Source organism: Salvelinus fontinalis, chromosome 14 (assembly GCF_029448725.1).
Source record: "Salvelinus fontinalis isolate EN_2023a chromosome 14, ASM2944872v1, whole genome shotgun sequence".
Lineage (NCBI taxonomy): Eukaryota > Metazoa > Chordata > Actinopteri > Salmoniformes > Salmonidae > Salvelinus > Salvelinus fontinalis.
In genome coordinates, this window is record NC_074678.1 from 28889232 (window position 1) to 28910361 (window position 21130).

The window sequence follows — 21130 nt, forward strand, 5'->3', positions numbered from 1 at the left end:
CAGGCCTCTTAACGAAACTCTCCTAACCAGAAGATAGTCCTACTTTCGTCAATAGGCGCTAAAGGTAGTTAGCATTTATGAATGGAATAGAAATCCTCATGCTTTAAAGCTGCAATATGTAACTTTTTGGGTGACCGGACCAAATTCACATAAATGTGAGTTATAAGTCTGTCACTTAATGAAAGTAAGTTTAAGAAGTGGTAGATCTGTTCTATGTGCACTATCTCTATGCTTTCCATGCTTAAGTTTTGTTTTTGCTTCTTTTACTTTTGTACACCAGCTTCAATCAGCTGAAAATAAAGGGAAAAAATGTGGTTAAGGAAAATATATTTCACAGTGGGTTAGATGGTACAATGATACTTTACACTATACTTACATGTCACAATCTGAAATTAGGCAAACTATTAGAAATTTTAGCAACCAGGAAATGGCGGAGCGATTTCTGCATAGGACAAATTTTATCCATCTGTAGATAATTTAGGGCCATTGGCAACAGCGAGATATTGCATTTCTAAAATCACGATCGAAAATCATGCATGTTATCTCTGTTAGCTAAAAAGTTAAGAGGGGAAAGGACATTGTTAGTGGAGATTTCCAAAATAAGGCTACTTACACTACCAGAGATTAAAAAATGAAAACATTTATTTCTTGGACCCAAACACATCGAATAAACAACCAACTTAAAACAAAGCTACCTTCTCAGAAAACTTTTGACTATACAACTCAAAAACAGCATGGTTGCGCTCACACCAACAGACTAGTAGTGCAACGACATAGCTCATGACCTACAGGACAAAAGTTCTCATCTGTATCAGTATCAACAGAAGTGTACGACAGGGATGCCCAATTTCGCATATTTTATTCATTTTGGTTGTGGAACTTCTATATTCTGAATAATGCAAATTTGAATGGCTTAACCATTTTTAACAAAGAAATCAACATTTCCCAACTGGCTGATGATACTACTCTTTTCTTAATAAGAGACAAAGACCAGGTCGCCCATGCCTTTAATGCTATAACTGCATTTTCTATTGCATCAGGATTAATACTGAATGTTTTCTAAATGTGAAATCTTATGTTTATTTGACTCGGATGATAAAGAAATAGAGAAAATGCCTGTAAAGGACTGTGTTAAATATTTAGGAATACATCTGTCAAAAAACCACTTAGTCAGACAACATTTGAATTTCTCTCCTAAAATTAAGAGAACTAAAAATATATTTAATAATTGGCTACAAAGAGATCTTTCTATACTTGGGAGAGTACTTCTGTCCAAGGCAGAGGGACTGTCTCGTTTTGTGTACCCCTCATTATCGTTATGTGTAAATCCTGCTACTTATAAAGAGATCAATAAGACCTTTCTTGACTTCATCTGGAAAAATAAGTCTCACAAACTAAAAAAATCTGTCTTTTCTAACAAAAAAGCTGAAGGCGGTCTAGAAGTGTTGGATTTTGTTGACATGAATAACACTTTCAAGATAAACTGGTTGAAAAAATGTTTGATCAATACTGACTCAATATGGTATTTCATTCCAAATAATGTGTTTAATAAATTGGGATGTCTTCAATTTTTACTGAAATGTAATTCTATTCCTGAAAGATTACCTGCTAAATTGGCTAGGTTTCACCAACAAGCTTTAATGGCCTGGAAAATATGTTTCCTGCCCAATTTTTTCCCCACAGAAAGCTCTTTTGTGGAATAATTCAGACTCAACTATAAGGAATAAGTCATTGTTCTACCCCAGCTGGCATGAGAGGAATATTGACTTTGTTCTTGATATTTTTGACAACAAGGGTAATATTCTCACATATGAACAATTTATAACATTGAAAGAGTTTCCAATACCTTTCAGAGAGTTTATTTCTGTGATCAAAGCTGTTCCCAGTGATCTAACTACACTAATGAAAACTCATCTTAGCTTTGGTAATGATCACAAAGTTTATCCAGAACTCAGATTGGAAGGCGTGGGCTTACTTGAGAGATCTTGTTGTAATAAATATCTAAGACAAATTCTTCATTCACAAAACCAACTTACACCGAGAGGAAAGTTTTTCTGGAACATGGTTATTCCTGACATTTTCTGGAAAAATGCATGGTTAAGGCCGTACAAATACTGTATACCAAATAAAGTTAAGGAAGTGCACTTCAAAATTTTACATAAGATATATCCATGTAATTCTATGATATCCAAATGCGTGGCTATTGATGATATCTGCGTTTTCTGTGAAAAAGAAGGTGAGAATCTGTCACACTTGTTCTTTGTGTCAGAATTTTGGGAAAACCTTGCAAAATACTTATTTACCATTATGAACACTGCCTATGTTTTTGACATGAAATATATAATATGTTACTATTACAATGATAACAAGACCACTGAAATGATTGTAATTTTTTAAATTCTTGTTGCCAAATACTTCATACACAAACAAAAATTCAAAAATTCTATACCAAACTTACACATTTTTCTGATTGAATTCAACTATCTTATTAAAACATTAACCCTAGGGAATAACAACAAGAATTCCTGAATCATTATAAGATTTTTTCAGAGTGAATACAATTGCACTAAAATTGTTTATTTTTTGTATTATTTTATTGATATTTTTTGTATGTTTGAGTATTTTCTTGTTAATACCTGTATTTTGTTTTGTTAGACATTTTTGATGTAGTAAGTTTATTTTTGTATTATGAATAATAAAAAATAATAAAAAAAAAAAATAGAAAAAGTTCTCACCTGAGAACAGGTCAGGGGTGAGTTTATACCGTTTTACATGTTTCATCAGTAATTAGAGTCCCAGGGGAAATACTGACCCAAATGATGGTTCCTACCCTTTCACAGTAAACTACTACTCATTTGACCATCATTCTTATAAATGGTTAATATGTTCAGGTCCTTTTAGTTGACACCATGTGTATACATGCGTTGGGTAAATAAAATAGAGTTCTACATTTTGAAAGAGATTTCTCTAATTTATCTTAAAATGTAATGCTCTACTTGAGGCTTGCACCTGCTTTTGACTTGCTTAGGTCAACCCCAATGGGTCGTCACAAAGTTATAAACTCCGCCCATTTCTATAATTGATCTTCTTAAAATTAAATTGTAAACCTATCCACGCTGCTAACCCTTATGTCTAACCCTAACCTTAAATGAAGATAACAAAGCAAATTGTTGTTGTAGGCTTGTAGCCAATTTTGACTTTGCGGCTGAGGAATCTGACTGTGGAAGCTAGTGGAAACCACCCAACTCCCTCCCACCTGTCCTTATCCCTAGACTGCGTTGCCGTGGCAACACTCAGACAGCGTTGTGCGCTGGTGTGTTGTTGTGCAAAAATGGAAAGGAAGATGGAGGAGAACATGAGAGACGTCGACGCGGGTGTGTAAATAGTAGTGCTACCTACCTCCTATAGTACCTATATTCAAGTGCATGAGAGTGCATAGCAGGTTGCTGCACATTTAGTTATGAATGAGTCTGGACTGCTGCATCAATCACCTAGACCGATACAACATCGTTTGTAAACATCACTTTGCTAGTTAGCTAAGTAAGCTTGTTACTAGCTAACGACGTTATTTTGTTAGGTAACGTTAACCTTCTAATTAGCTAGCTACTAATGTAGCTACCTGATATAAATAATACTAGCTAGTAGCATGAAAATGTTCAGCAAATTGAAGTGTTTGCCGTAAACACTCTGCCTGGACAGGCTACTTGCCATGCATATAATGTGCGGGATTTGCTTTGTGACTGTGAGTTTAGCAGCTAACGTTAGCTAGTGCTAGCTCTGGTCCAGGGCGTCGTTCTGCTGTACTCTCAACCGAACGACGCCCAGGACCAGAGCTAGCAAATACTAGCTGTCTCTTGCAGCAACTGGCTGTGGCAAGTAGCTGTGTTAGACACAAGAAGTAGTGATTCCCTATATATCTATGGTAATAGCATGGCAGTGGCTACACGTCATTGTAAGGGTTTTAATTAGGTGTGCTTTGCTTAATAAACTGGTCATACTTATTATTATTATTGTTCCTCTGGAATCTCTAATACCAAAACCGTAAACACCATAACAACTTTAACCTTTAACTACACCAATAAAAAAATTATCTGAAAAATGATTGTTATGCAAAATATGTGTGTTTAGCATCAATATAGGTTTATTTGACAATGTAAAACACAATACAACCACACATGTGGATAATGCATTTAAAATCATTGAGGATGACACCAAAACTTTGAAAACGTATTTTCATTGTGGTCTTCTTAAATAAATGTTAAAAACATTTACAAACAACATAGTAGGCCTAGGCTTCACAGTAGACCTTGCCTAATAGGCATACACATTTAACACATAACAAAATAAAAGACAGGATGACATTGTCATAACCATAGGGTATGACTCCCTCAGTATATCCGCAATCTCAGGCTCCTAAACTGAGTTAGATTATGGTTTGATGATGGTGATGCCAGATATAGGCTAGAAATTAATACTTTTTGTGTGCATTACTTTGATAGAAACTTAAACTTTGATAGATAACGCATCGCAAACATCTCAACCAGCAGGTTGAGTTGCCCAATTAGAGTAAAAAAAAATTGAATTTGAATTTACATAGATTTTTTAAATCAAAAAAATGATACATTCATTAACATCTTGTCTGCTTAATTTACTTATAATGGAAGATGGGCCTAGTTAAATGTGGACTGATGATCTGAATAAATATGATTACATGTAAATTAATGCGTTTACAGTTCATATGCTTAGAATAACAATTTTTATTTTATTTAACCTTTATTTAACCAGGTAGGCTAGTTGAGAACAAGTTCTCATTTGCACCTGCGACCTGGCCAAGATAAAGCATAGCAATTCGACACATACAACAACACAGTGTTACACATGGAATAAACAAACATACAGTCAATAATACAATAGAAAAATATGTCTATATACAATGTGAGCAAATGAGGTGAGATAAGGGAGGTAAAGGCAAAAAAAGGCCATGGTGGCGAGGTAAATACAATATAGCAAGTAAAACACTGGAATGGTAGATTTGCAGTGGAAGAATGTGCAAAGTAGAAATAGAAATAATGGGGTGCAAAGGAGCAAAATAAATAAATACAGTAGGGGAAGAGGTAGTTGTTTGGGCAAAATTATAGATGGGCTATGTACAGGTGCAGTAATCTGTGAGCTGCTCTGACAACTGGGGCTTAAAGCTAGTGAGGGAGATAAGTGTTTCCAGCTTCAGAGATTTTTGCAGTTCGTTCCAGTCATTGGCAGCAGAGAACTGGAAGGAGAGGCAGGGCTTTACCTAGCATAGACTTGTAGATAACCTGTAGCCAGTGGGTTTGGCGACGAGTATGAAGCGAGGGCCAACCAACGAGAGCGTACAGGTCGCAATGGTGGGTAGTGTATGGGGCTTTGGTGACAAAACAGATGGCACTGTGATAGACTGCATCCAGTTTGTTGAGTAGAGTGTTGGAGGCTATTTTATAGATGACATCACAGAAGTCGAGGATCGGTAGGATGGTCAGTTTTACCAGGGTATGTTTGGCAGCATGAGTGCAGGATGCTTTGTTGCGATATAGGAAGCCGATTCTAGATTTAATTTTGGATTGGAGATGCTTAATGTGAGTCTGGAAGGAGAGTTTACAGTCTAACCAGACACCTAGGTATTTGTAGTTGTCCACGTATTCTAAGTCAGAGCTGTCCAGAGTAGTGATGCTGGACGTGCGAGCAAGTGCGGGCAGTGATTGGTTGAATAGCATGCATTTAGTTTTACTTGCGTTTAAGAGCAGTTGGAGGCCACGGAAGGAGAGTTGTATGGCATTGAAGCTCGTCTGGAGGTTAGTTAACACAGTGTCCAAAGAGGGGCCAGAAGCATACAGAATGGTGTCGTCTGCGTAGAGGTGTATCAGAGAATCACCAGCAGCAAGAGCAACATCATTGATGTATACAGAGAAGAGAGTCGGCCCGAGGATTGAACCCTGTGGCACCCCCATAGAGACTGCTAGAGGTCCGTACCACAGGCCCTCCGATTTGACACACTGAACTCTATCAGAGAAGTAGTTGGTAAACCAGGCGAGGCAATCATTTGAGAAACCAAGGTTGTCGAGTCTGCCAATAAGAATGTGGTGATTGACAGAGTCAAAAGCCTTGGCCAGGTCGATGAATACGGCTGCGCAGTAATGTCTCTTATCGATGGCGGTTATGATGTCGATTAGGACCTTGAGCATGGCTGAGGTGGACCCATGACCAGCTCTGAAACCAGATTGCATAGCGGAGAAGGTACGGTGGGATTCGAAATGGTCGGTAATCTGTTTGTTAACTTGGCTTTCAAAGACCTTACAAAGACAGGGTAGGATAGATATAGGTCTGTAGCAGTTTGGGTCTAGAGTGTCACACCCTTTGAAGAGGGGGATGACCGCGGCAGCTTTCCAATCTTTGAGATTCTCAGACGATACGAAAGAGAGGTTGAACAGGCTAGTAATAGGGGTTGCAAAAATTTCGGCAGATCATTTTAGAAATAGAGGGTCCAGATTGTCTAGCCCGGCTGATTTGTAGGGGTCCAGATTTTGCAGCTCTTTCAGAACATCAGCTATCTGGATTTGGGTGAAGGAGGAATGGTGGGGGCTTTGGTGGGTTGCTGTGTAGGGTGCCGGGCAGTTGACCGTGGTAGGGGTAGCCAGGTGGAAAGCATGGCCAGCCGTAGAGAAATGCTTATTGAAATTCTCAATTATAGTGGATTTATCGGTGGTGACAGTGTTTCCTAGCCTCAGAGCAGTGGGCAGCTGGGAGGAGGTGCTCTTATTCTCCATGGACTTTATAGTGTCCCATAACTTTTTTGAGTTAGTACTACAGGATGCAAATTTCTGTTTGAAAAAGCTAGCCTTAGCTTTCCTAACTGCCTGTGTATGTTTGTTCCTAACTTCCCTGAAATGTTGCATATCACAGGGGCTATTCGATGCTAATGCAGAACGCCACAGGATGTTTTTGTGCTGGTCAAGGGCAGACAGGTCTGGAGTGAACCAATGACTACATCTATTCCTAGTTCTACATTTTTGGAATGGGGCATGCTTATTTAAGATGGTGAGGAAGGCACTTTTAAAGAATAGCCAGGCATCATCTACTGACGGGATGAGGTCAATGCCATTCCAGGATACCCCGGCCAGGTCGATTAGAAAGGCCTGCTCGCAGAAGTGTTTTCGGGAGCGTTTGACAGTGATGAGGGGTGGTCGTTTGGTCGCAGACCCATTACGGATGCAGGCAATGAGGCAGTGATCGCTGAGATCTTGATTGAAAACAGCAGAGGTGTATTTGGAGGGCGAGTTAGTTAGAATGCCATCTTTGAGGGTGCCCGTGTTTACGGATTTGGAGTTGTACCTGGTAGGTTCATTGATAATTTGTGTGAGATTGAGGGCATCAAGCTTAGATTGTAGGATGGCCGGGGTGTTAAGCATGTCCCAGTTTAGGTCACCTAGTAGCACGAGCTCAGAAGATAGATGGGGGGCAATCAATTCACATATGGTATCGAGGGCACAGCTGGGGGCAGAGGGAGGTCTATTGCAAGCGGCAACAGTGAGAGACTTGTTTCTGGAATGGTGAATTTTTAGAAGTAGAAGCTCGAATTGTTTGGGTACAGACTTGGATAGTAATACAGAACTCTGCAGGCTATCTTTGCAGTAGATTGCAACACCGCACCCTTTGGCAGTTCTATCTTGGCGGAAAATGATATAGTTAGCGATGGAGATTTAAGGGTTTTTGATGGTTTTCCTAAGCCAGGATTCAGACACTGCTAAGACATCCGGGTTGGCAGAGTGTGCTAAAGCAGTGAGTAAAACAATCTTAGGGAGTAGGCTTCTAATGTTAACATGCATGAAACCAAGGCTTTTACGGTTACAGAAGTCAACAAATGAGAGCACCTGGGGAGAAGGAGTGGGGCTAGGCACTGCAGGACCTGGATTAACTTTTACTGCCTCTGAAACCCGGATCCGGGATCCCGCCCCACCCCCCCCCCCACACTGATTAGCATCGCTAGCATAGCGTCACATTTAAATAGTAGCATCTAAATATCATTAAATCACAAGTCCAAGACACCTAATGAAAGATACAGATCTTGTGAATCAAGTCACCATTTCAGATTTTTAAAATGTTTTACAGGGAAGACAAAATATGTAAATCTATTAGCTAACCATGTTAGCAAAAGACACCCTTTTTCTTTGTCCACCATTTTTTCTCAACACCAGTAGCTATCACCAATTCGGCTAAACTAAGATATTGATAGCCACTAACCAAGAAAAAAGCTCATCAGATGACAGTCTGATAACATATTTATGGTATAGGATAGGTTTTGTTAGAAAAATGTGCATATTTCAGGTATAAATCATAGTTTGCCATTGCAGCCACCAACACAAATCTCACCAAAGCGACTAGAATTACTATAGAGAGCAACGTGTATGACCAATTTACTCATCATAAAACATTTCATAAAAGTAGACAAAGCATAGCAATGGAAAGACACAGATCTTGTGATTTCAGACAACATTTCAGATTTTCTAAGCGTTTTACAGCGAAAACACAATAAATCGATAAGTTAGCATACCACATGTGCAAACGTCACCCCAGCATGAATTCAAGCTAAAGGGAGCGATATCGTTATCATCGCCAAAAGATATACATTTTTTCACTAACCTTTTCAGAATTCTTCCGATGACACTCCTGTAACATCATATTACAACATACATATATTGTTTGTTCGAAAATGTGCATATTTAGCCATAAAAAAACGTGGTTATACAATGAAAATAGTAGCAAATCAAGCCTGAACATGTCGGACGCCATCTTTCATAGTGATCTAGTTTAATCGAAAGCTAATCATCTACTTGACTAAAAAATACAGCTTTGACAGGAATCGAAAGACAAATTAGTTCTTAATGCAATCGCTGATTTACATTTCTAAAATTATCCTTACTGTGCAATACAGGGTTCGCCAAGCGAAGCTATAGCAAACAAAATGGCGGATTATGCGTTTAAAATATTTCGACAGAACAACGATTTATCATATTAAATATTTCTTACTATGAGGTGATTTTCCATCAGATTCTTGGGCAATGCATCCTTTCTTTGGTCTAATCTTCTTTTGGTCGAAAGATGTCCTCTGTCCGTCGAAATGACCACTAACGTTCGACCGGGACCCAGAAACGTGCCCGGTGCTTGAAAGTGCATAACAAAGCAATGCTTCAAAATCGCACTAAACGGATCTAAATTGCTATAAAACGGTTCAGATTAACTACGTTATGATGTTTCTAACTCCTATATCGAATTAAATTACAGACAGATACATTTCACGTTGATAACCGAGCCTCTGAAAATGGCGTCCCGAGGTCCTCTTCTGCGTAATGGCAATAGTCGAAAGGGGGGCTACCCTCACTCCTTCGCCTTTTATAACCTCTGAGAGCTACGCAGAAAGCCCATTCCACTTCTCATTGGTTACTGACATCCAGGGGAAGGCGGGTGCAGTTCATGTCGTTCCATAGGATATACAGAGACTTTCAAAACTGATCTGAAATCAGAGCTTCGCTCTCAGACCATCGCAGTACCTGTCATGGATTTCGCTGTAGAAAGAGTTCTGGGTCACCCACAGACAAAATTCCAACGGCTATAGAAACTAGAAAGTGTTTTCTATCCAATAGAATTAATAATATGCATATTGTACGATCAAGAATTGAGCACGAGGCAGTTTAATTTGGTGACACCCAGAAATAAAAAATGCTAATTGCGCCACCTATTGGCAAAAGGTTTTTAACCTCTCATCACCAGAGGAACAGAGGAGAAGTAGGATAAGGGTACGGCTAAATGCTATACGAACTGTCCGTCTAGCACGTTCGGAACAGAGAGTAAAAAGAGCAGGTTTCTGGGCTCGATAGCATAGATTCAAGACATAGTGTACAGACAAAGGTAAGGTAGGATGTGAGTACATTGGAGGTAAACCTAGATATTGAGTAATGATGTGAGATATATAGTCTCTAGAGATGTTTAAACCAGGGGATGTCATCGCATATGTAGGAGGTGGAACAACATGGTTGGTTAAGGCATATTGTGCAGGGCTAGAGGCTCTACAGTGAAATAAGACAGTAATCACTAACCAGGACAGTAATGGACGAGGCATATTGATATTAGAGAGAGGCATGCGTAGCCAAGTGAACATATGGGTCCAGTGAGTGGTTGGGCTGACTGGGGACACGGCGATTCAGACAGTTAGCAGGCCGATGCTAACAAGCTAACAGTTAGTAGGCCGGGGCTAAACAAGTTAGCAGTTAGCAGACCGGGGCTGGAAAGCTAGCAGTTAGCAGACCGGGTTAGCAAGCAAGCAGTTAATAGGGGCTAGCAGTTAGCAGACCGGGGCAGGCAAGCTAGCAGTTAGCAAACCGGGGCAGGCAAGCTAGCAGTTAGCATACCGGGGCAGGCAAGCTAGCAGTTAGCCTTTGTGGGACGTCGCGATGGGGGTAAGTCTGTTTTTGCCTCTTCGTGCGGTGACGTCGATAGACCAGTCGTGGAATTAGTAGGGTTCCAGGTAGCTCTAGGTAGCTAGCAGGTTAGCAGAATGGGCCTTCAGCGGGCGTCGCGCCTGAGGGGCCTGTTGGAGTCCTCGGGCAGATTATGTCGGTATTCCAGTCGTAGAGGATCGGCGGGGTTCCGTGCCCCGTACCGGCAGTAGAAGGGGTCCGGATATTGTAGCCCAGGAGTGGGCTTCGGTGGTAGCACAGGAGCCCTGGCTGGGCTAGCTTCAGGCTAATTGGTGCTTGCTCTGGGATGGAAACACTAGCCAGGTGTGGTCACCCGGGATTGCGGTTAGCTAGTTGCGAAGTTCCAGATGAAAATGTTCAGAGTTTGCGGTAGGAATCCGGGGATATGGAGAGAAATTGGTCCGTTATGCTCTGGTTTGAGTCACGTTGTTCGAACTGGCGAGAGCTTTCCGAGCTAAAGGTTAGCTGATGACCGCTAGCAATGGTTTGCTAACTGATAGCTGGTAGGTAGTTAGCTGGCTAGCATCAGTTGAGTGATTCCGGATCCGAAGTAAATAGAAATACTTTAGAAAAAAGCAGATCCACGCCACATTGGGTGAGGCGCACAATTGGCCCAGCGTCGCCCGGGTTATGGTTTGGCCGGGGTAGGCCGTCATTGTAAATAAGAATTTGTTCTTACCCTTTAAAAGGCAGCTAATTTTGCCATATTTTATAATCTCAACCAATGCCATTTAGTAAAATGATCATGTGGTTTTCATTATCGGACTCCCATAAATTTTTAAAACACCCATCCAAAGATGGTTGAAAATCAGGAAGTGAACATAACCCAACCAGAAGTCATGGATTACAGGCAACATTCGCACTGAGCTAAAGGGTAGAGCTGCCGCTTTCAAAGTGCAGGACTCTAACCCGGAAGCTTACAAGAAATACCGCTATGCCCTGCGACGAACCATCAAACAGGCAAAGCGTCAATACAGGGCTAAGATTGAATCATACTACACCTTCTCCGACGCTCCTCGGATGTGGCAGGGCTTGCAAACTATTAGACTACAAAGGGAAGCACAGCTGCAAGCTGCCCAGTGACACAAGCCTACCAGACGAGCTAAATCACTTCTATGCTCGCTTCGAGGCAAGCAACACTGAGGCATGCATGAGAGCATCAGCTGTTCCGGACAACTGTGTGATCACGCTCTCCGTAGCCGACGTGAGTAAGACCTTTAAACAGGTCAACATACACAAGGCTGCGGGGCCAGACGGATTACCAGGACGTGTGCTCCGGGCATGTGCTGACCAACTGGCAGGTGTCTTCACTGACATTTTCAACATGTCCCTGATTGAGTCTGTAATACCAACATGTTTCAAGAAGACCACCATAGTCCCTGTGCCCAAGAACTCAAAGGCAACCTGCCTAAATGACTACAGACCCATAGCACTCACATCTGTAGCCATGAAGTGCTTTGAAAGGTTGGTAATGGCTCACATCAACACCATTATCCCAGAAACCCTAGACCCACTCCAATTTGCATACCGCCCAAACAGATCCACAGATGATGCAATCTTTATTGCACTCCACACTGCCCTTTCCCACCTGGACAAAAGGAACACCTATGTGAGAATACTATTCATTGACTACAGCTCAGCGTTCAACACCATAGTACCCTCAAAGCTTATCACTAAGCTAAGGAACCTGGGACTAAACACCTCCCTCTGCAACTGGATCCTGGACTTCCTGACGGGCCGCCCCCAGGTGGTGAGGATAGGTAGCAACACATCTGGCACGCTGATCCTCAAAACTGGAGCTCTCCAGGGGTGCGTGCTCAGTCCCCTCCTGTACTCCCTGTTCACCCACGACTGCATGGCCAGGCACGACTCCAACACCATCATTAAGTTTGCAGACGACACAACAGTGGTAGGCCTGATCACCGCCAACGACGAGACAGCCTATAGGGAGGAGGTCAGAGACCTGGCCGGGTGGTGCCAGAATAACAACCTATCCCTCAACGTGACCAAGACTAAGGAGATGATTGTGGACTACAGGAAAAGGAGGACCGAGCACGCCCCCATTCTCATCGACGGGGCTGTAGTGGAGCAGGTTGAGAGCTTCAAGTTCCTTGGTGTCCACATCAACAACAAACTAGAATGGTCCAAACACACCAAGACAGCTGTGAAGAGTGCACGACAAAGCCTATTCCCCCTCAGGAAACTAAAATGATTTGGCATGGGTCCTGAGATCCTCAAAAGGTTCTACGGCTGCAACATTGAGAGCACCCTTTACGGTTACATCACTGCCTGGTACGGCAATTGCTCGGCCTCCGATCGCAAGGCACTTCAGAGGGTGATGCGTGCGGCCCAGTACATCACTGCGGCAAAGCTGCCTGCCCTCCGAGACCTCTACACTAGGCGGTATCAGAGGAAAGTCCTACAAATTGTCAAAGACCCCAGCCACCCCAGTCATAGACTGTTCTCTCTACTACCTTATGGCAAGCGGTACCGGAGTGCCAAGTCTAGGACAAAAAGGCTTCTCAACAGTTTTTACCCCCAAGCCATAAGACTCCTGAACAGGTAACCAAATGGTTACCCGGACTATTTGCATTGTGTGCCCCCCCCCAACCCCTCTTTTACGCTGCTGCTACTCTCTGTTTATCATATATGCATACTCACTTTAACTATACATTCATGTACATATTACCTCAATTGGCCCGACCAACCAGTGCTCCCGCACATTGGCTAACCAGGCAATCTGCATTGTGTCCCACCACCCGCCAACCCCTCTTTTTACGGTACTGCTACTCTCTGTTCATCATATATGCATAGTCACTTTAACCATATTTACATGTTCATACTACCTCAATAAGCCTGACTAACCGGTGTCTGTATATAGCTTTGCTACTGTTATTTTCAAATGTATTTTTTTTCCTCACTATTGATTAGAGCCTGTAAGTAAGCATTTCATACCTGTTGTATTCGGCGCACGTGACAAATAAACTTTGATTTGATTTGAATGTGTGCAAAGCCGAACCTAATTTACCCAATTCTTTTTTACTAATTGTGTATAAAATGGGAAATTACAAGGTTGTAAAATTTTGTTGACTTCTAAAACATAATTTAATAATGATGAAATGGCTAATATGTTTTATAATTATACGATCTCTTGAAAAATATACTCTCCCAGGCAGTTGAGTTGCCTATTAAAGGAATACTATTAATTGTTTTTAAGTGTTTAATTTAACTAGGCAAGTCAGTTAAAACATGCAGACTGGCACTGGAACTGTTGCTTTGATACTACTTGTACTTTTCACACTACAACCATGTTTGTATTAATCCCAATGCATTTCAGGGGCCATAGACTTGAATGGGGAAAAATTCTGGCTAGTCTTCAACCGTTTAAGCTAGAAAAGCCATTCAAACTCTAAAACGAGCAGACCAGTCTGGAATAGTGTGCTTGTATTCAGCTTTTTATACCATTACCTCATAAACTATAAAATGTATCGTATCCCCGTTCATTTCAATGGTGGAATGCAGGCTTCAACACTCTAAACTGATATTACTGCCACAAAACTTTCAGGATGTTCAAACAAAAATATTTTGCCAGCATAAAAACACCTAATGATGACATAGTATGACAATTGAGTATGTTTTCCACCACTGTACTTAAGTACACTTAAAGCCATACACTTTTAAACAAATAGTATCAATTTTACTTGAGTCATTTTCTATTAAGGTATCTTTACTTTTACTTAAGTATGACAATTGAGTACTTTTTCCACCACTGATTATAGTGGAATAGTACAGTAGGCTAGACACTCTAGCCTACTGTACTATTCCACTATAATCAGTGGTGGAAAAAGTACTCAATTGTCATACTTAAGTAAAAGTAAAGATACCTTAATAGAAAATGACTCAAGTAAAATTGATACTATTTGTTTAAAAGTGTATGGCTTTAAGTGTACTTAAGTACAGTGGTGGAAAACATACTCAATTGTCATACTTGTGAAAAAGTAATAAGTAAAAGTAAATGCTATACATGAAATTCATTATATTAAGCAAACCAGACGGCACACTTTTCTTGTTTTTTAAAATTGTAACACTCAGACATAATTTACAAACGCAGGGTTTGTGTTTAGTTAGTCCGCTAGATCTGAGGCAGTAGGGATGACAATGCGTTATATTAATAGGTGTGTGAATTGGACCATATTGCTGTCCTGCCTGAGCATTCGAAATGACAAGTACTTTTGGGTGTAAGGGAAAAGGTATGGGAGTAAAAAGTACATATTTTCTTTAGGAATGTAGTGGAGTAATAGTTGTCCAAAATATAAATAGTACAGGGTTCGGTTGCATAAAACATCTGAAGTTAATTTCCCCCTCATCTTTTCCCTTAATGTTTTCTTAACTGTAAGTCACTTGCACAAAACATTTTAAGGTGAATGTCCCCCTTAAATTAAGTGAAAAAGTTAAGGGTGTCCATGAGGTCCCTTAACAAGTACTTTACACCACTGACTATAACAACTCCACACCTACAAACCACCCAAAAATAGGTTACTATAACTAACACATAGCCTTTGAAAACCCTGTTAATACCATTGCTGTCACTACTACTATTATATCACAACCATAAATACTTCAAGACTAGCAAGCACACCACATTTAAATGTCCTTTTCTAGTCTACAATTACAAGACCTGAGTTCATAGAGTTAAATCCTAATCCACATGTATAGGTTAACATGCATGACATGGCATGGTATTAGCTACCTAGGCTATACTGTAATTAAATGCAACACTATCAGGGACACTTGATAATTATTAATGCATTATCTGCAGGTAAAGGACAGTTTGTTTCACTCCAAATAGTAACACTCAGACATAATTTACAAACGCAGGGTTTGTGTTTAGTTAGTCCGCTAGATCTGAGGCAGTAGGGATGACAATGCGTTATATTAATAGGTGTGTGAACCACCTGCTTTAGCACCTGTCAACAAAGCAGGCCAAAAGCACTTGTTAGACCTGGCTATAGCTTTTAAAGGTTGTGAAGTTTTAGCTAGTAACACCATTTGTTTACAATAGTGAAATCTCTGAACACACCAAAATAAATAATTTCACGCATTTTTGTTGTCTTGAGGTTTTTATTTAGTTCTAATACAATACAAGTAGATATATTTCTGCAAGGCGACCTCAGTTAAGGCTTTGCCAACAGCATGCCTTACTTACTATGCGTTAGGCAGGCAAGCCACATTTGATGCACAAAAGAAATCTTGTCATACTCTATCTACTTCTGATAAGGCACAAAGTGTGAAAATATTGAGATATCTAGCCTTAATATGATATTTACCGCATGTGATATCCTTAGAATGGTGGGGTGTTTAATAGATATTAGTTCAGATTAAGTTGTTTGACAAGTGATATGTGGTTGTCCTAGGCAGTGAAGCTGGAGGAGAGGATGCCTTAGTGGGCAATGTGAACAAGCTGATGGTGACTCCACCAGGATACACAGGAGTTCCACGGAAAGGCCACCTTGTCTTTGATGCTTGCTTCGAGAGTGGTAAGTACAAACTGTAATGAGGTGTAATATCACAATTTAAACTACTGCAACATTTGATAGATTTATCACAATATTTGTAAATATATCCACAGACTAGGCTTATCTACGCTAATTAGGCTAATTTAGAATTTCCTTTACCTAGCTTAATTAGTTATAGGCTATGTAATTATTTTTTGATCACAAAACAATCCAGTGTTATCAAGTGATCATTATTGTCATCCCTCAATTTAAAAAGGGCAGTATAAGACTTAGGCTATAGTAAATAATGAATATATTGTAGGCTATGCCTGCTGGTGCAAGGCAGGTTGACAGGTCATTCGTCACTATATACCACATTTCTGGGTACTGTATTACATTTTCAGCCTATTTTTTTTTATTGTTTACTAATATACAGGAAGACCGACATGTACACAAACAGATTGTTTTGTAGTGCGATCCTCTGATCCTCCTTTACAGATCTCATATACTTCAGTTACGAAACCATTTTATTTCCTTAGATATGTTTCTGTGATTTGAATTGCATCATATCGAAGCAGTGAAATTATATTAAATATTGCCTATTAATAAAAGCAGAATATTCTATACAACTAGGCCTAAATCATTTCTTTGATTGTGTCTTTTAATGGTTAATTAGCTATAGAAAAGGGTAACAAAAAAATGTAATGGTTCTAAATGAGTCACTGCTCTTTTACCTTGTCCATCTTCCCAGTTGAAGACTGTAATTAAACAAGTTAATATGTTCCAGAATGCTTTGTAAATGGCCTTTGTTTTGAACTTTTCAACCAAATGAATGGCACTGCAATGAAAATAAAGTGCTTTCCGCTGTGACAAGGTCAAGTGGGCAGCAAAGAGAGCGGCTCTGGGCTGGAGTGACAGTGAATCAGTGGGCCTGTGGAACATTCACAATATCATTCTCTGCTGGGAGATTAGGTTCAGGGTCTTCAACAGATGAGACATAGCTTTCATATTCTTGGCAGGCAACCAATTTCTGGCTGTGCAGAGATGAAGTTTAACTTGTGATTCTGTGCTGTTTGGCCCAGCTGTCAGAGGATAGACTTTTTAAGTTGATTTTTATTTTTTGACTTTGTTTATTTGGATAGAGTTTGAAACTTCTGAGAAGAATCTATGTGTTTTTCTCCCATAAATAATACTGAATAAACAAGTGGTTAGACGTTTATTAGACACCATTTTTTTAAAGGTAAGCTTATACTACTGAACGGTACTGTCAATCAAATGAAATTCATATGATAGGGTATTACTATAATATCATATGATATTGTCAGTCACACCATGGCACCACATAACAGGTGAGAGGTTTGAAAGTTAAGAGATAAACAAAGAGCTTCTAACTAAGATCTGGGAAGCCATGAGGATTTGAGGATTTGTCTAAAAGGGAGTGTTATGCTCGATCCCGAGTTATAAATGAAGATTAAAATGGCTATGCATGTGGCCTGTCAAAGGGGAGTGAACAGAGGGGAGAGTAGACAAACATATGTTTTAGGAGGTTGATATGGATATTAATAAATAATCAGGAGACTTACGTTTCTTACGGGTTTTTAAATAAGTTTCCTTATTTTCCCAGATGACATGCTCGGAGGACCTCAGACATTGATTAATGGGCGTTGAGCTCTCAGACTGAGATCCGCTAACATGTATAACATTACCCAGATGTCTCTAGGTCCGGAAATTCTCCTGAATGATTTATGGAATTGATATTAATCTCTTTCCAGTAAATGCATTACTAAAGTTGGAAACGGAGAGGAATTGAACTACGCTAATGTCAAATTAATGTTGTGTTGCTGTTTCAACGAAGCAACACTGCAGCTAGGCTAACTGTTTTAACCACTTATAAGCCAACATGTCTCCTATAAGGATTAAATGATAAAAAGTAATCTTTTACTTCAGCGGTCATATGGTGAGTATCTGTCAATAAATTTCACAAGGAGTGATATGTTTTTTTCAGGACTTAGCCGTCACTGTCCGTAAAGAATTGTGGTTTGTTTTGTTGGTGGAATTGAGAAACAAAGAGGACTATTCATAATCCAACGATTTGGCATTGCCTACCTTGAGTAGCAACACACATTCAATATCAATGTGTTTTCACTGAAGAACAATGCCTTTCATATTACCAAGGTGTAAGCATATTTAAAACATGTTCTTTTGCCAAGAAGATTCAAGATCAATATCTACTGTTGAATATCTACTGTTGACGTAGTGCTTAAATTTACCCTTTAGATTACATCAATATCTAGACAGTATCACTGCATGGTCAAATAACTAGCATCCATATTCCATGCAGTGACAGTGATATCTGTGAAGGTCTCACATTTCCAATTCATGCATTTGTTATATAATATGACACTGACAGGAAGAACATTTGAATACCCTTATAGAGGCTACTGTACGGATCACTGTATGGATCACTTCTCCTCAAACATAATTTATTGCCTGAAACATGTGAATTCAAGCAGACATTTATTTGAATTTATAAGGAGATATCACTCAGTGAGGTTCATGCTGCCAATATTGCCACTTTTTTTGTACGACAGCTGTCAACATTTTGCATACATTTTAGAAACTAGAGATTTTATTTTATTTCTTTAGTATCCCTGGTAATAAATTCTAATTGGTTTATTAAAACAGACTACGGTAATGTAAGCCGTTTACTAAATGTATAAAACCCCTAATTTACATTTAGATGAGACATAATTCAGTTTCTTGTCAACCATATGCAGATTATGTCAGTGGTATATATTTTCATAGGCATTGCAGCCCACAGGTCTCTGAGTCACACTAGCTTCAGCAGTCCTCCCTTCCTTTGCTTTTTAAGATAATACAAGAAAATGCAGACTTTGATAGTGTAGAAAAATAATGAATATTTCCTCAAGCTGTCATTAAAACCATGTTGATGGTTCTGTAGATATGGAGGTATGAAAAACAATGTACATTTTCATAGACTTCTATATGCTAATTGAGTTTTAATAGTTATAATGATCTCTTTAGCCCATCAATTTCATTTTTGTTATGGATGTTTATTAATCAATGGGTTTTTATTTAGAAAAAGGAACATATTTGTATCTATTATTACTTGGACCTTTATCATTAGTTTTGCGATGTGTACATGGAGAAATTAAATGTTTGACAGTTATTTTCTATCAATGTCAGACAGAATTATGGCATTGCTTTAATGTGAAAGCACGATTAGTACTTGAAACATAATTCTTTACATTGGTAATATTAGTCACCAATCACAAATCAAATGAGCTGCATTAGTTTTACGAATAAGCAGAAATAATCTTAACTGTCAAATTAGAATAAATTAGAAATATTCCAAACAGTGAATCATTTTCCAGAATTCAACCTGTGCATCCATCTGTGCACAATTAGGATTTAGCTAAACCATTCTGTAGCTTATATTAATAATAAAGTACTTGTCAGATCTAATGATGAACTTTGAGAGCTGCCTGTAGGTATTCAATTGAATCCTACATTTTTTTGTGGATTCTGAATTTAGGTGGTCAATGGCTTGATTGCCTCCAGCACTGTGTTTCTCATTAAAGGATGACACTGACAGTGTTAGCATATTGTTTTACTGTTCCTGTTGACCATTCACAGAAGTAATTAAGCCATCATTGATTATTGCCTGAACTCGGTCTTCAGACTTCGAGTTGCATGGAGAGGGAGACCGAATCAAAGTAAAGCCTTTGGAGATCGCAGATATTTAGTAAGGTTAATTGATAAGCGTACGGTACCCTACACCAGAACTCTGACTCACATATTCATGTGACCTTCCTTTGTGGGATATGCAGCACCTGTAAAATCTTCTAATTGACTTGTTTCACACTGACTGCAGACACAACTCATTAAGCCTCATTGATTGTTATGATTTCGGCTGTAATATCCAAAATCACCTGTAATTGCCAACATCTTTTGTCTAAGTAGCAGTTCAGCACACTTAGTATTTTGTTATAGACCTATTGTAAGTCACTGCTGTTTTTATTTAGCATGATTCCTCTTTCTCAGGCCACAGCTTTGATATTGTCATGTGAGTTGAGGGAATTAGTAATAAGACAGATAAAGAAGTAGGGATATTATGATGGTATGCCAGAGAACAAGGAAAAAGTCTAACTGAAGAAAGAAAAGGTGATTTATCAAGTCGAAACAGATGCTCTTTTCACAGACCTGGATGTGCTTTTGTATTTGCTATGCAGATAACTTGAGTCCACCACAGCATCCACTGCTGTTGGAAGCCATTTCCCTTCACACTTCATCAACTGTCTTGCCTGCATGCGTCTGCCACTTGCTTTCACTATTTTCATGGAATATCAGGCTGAGGCACCTCATTCGTGCTCTGGGCAAATCCTGTGCCCACCTATCAGACAAGGCATAGTGTTGTTTTTCCTACTGAGATAACACTGCATATTTATTTTTTAACCTTTATTTAACTAGGCAAGTCTGTTAAGAACAAATTCTTATATACAATGACGGCATAGGATCAGTGGGTTAACTGCTTTTTCAGGGGCAGAATGACAGATTTTTACCATGTCAGCTCGGGGATTCGATCTAGCAACCTTTTGGTTCTTCGGTTGTCCCCATAGGATAACCCTTTGAAGAAGGCTTTTGGGTTCTATGTAGAACCCAAAAACACTGGGTTCTACATGGAACCCCAAAAAGTTCTACATGGAACCAAAAAGGGTTCTACCTGGAACCAAAAATGGTTCTCCTATGGGGACAGTCAATGAACCCTTTTTTCTAAGAGTGTAGGGAGGGCTTTCCTTCCAAAATGTAACAATTTCTGTACCGTAATGTTTATTCATGTGGCATTTTGTGTTTCTAACCGTTTGTGATGTAAATGTTTTATCCAAATTTGGAAAATGAATGTAATTTATGCAACTTTTACATGGCTACAGTATAACAGATGAAATTTACATTTTCTGCACTGCTGACTGCTAAATGACATCAAAGAATGACAAAATAAGACAAAATAATTTTAAATGAAAGTTTTGTTTTTATATGACACGGATACCTCTGAAATGCCAACTAAATGTGTTAACATAGTCTGAGGGGAGTAAGTAGCAACTGAATGAA

At 39.5% G+C, this 21130-nt stretch overlaps 1 protein-coding gene across 1 annotated transcript in view; it reads left to right on the top strand.

Annotated features, from left to right (window-relative positions):
• Window positions 1-3283: 3283 nt before the first annotated feature.
• LOC129810577 (cytosolic carboxypeptidase 6-like) overlaps window positions 3284-21130 on the top strand; it is a 434529-nt gene continuing 416682 nt past the window's right edge. The window contains exons 1-2 of the mRNA XM_055861239.1: window positions 3284-3374; window positions 15920-16042. Of these exons, the coding sequence (XP_055717214.1) occupies window positions 3332-3374; window positions 15920-16042 (166 nt within the window). The 5' untranslated portion in view covers window positions 3284-3331. The remainder of the gene's footprint in view (window positions 3375-15919; window positions 16043-21130) is intronic.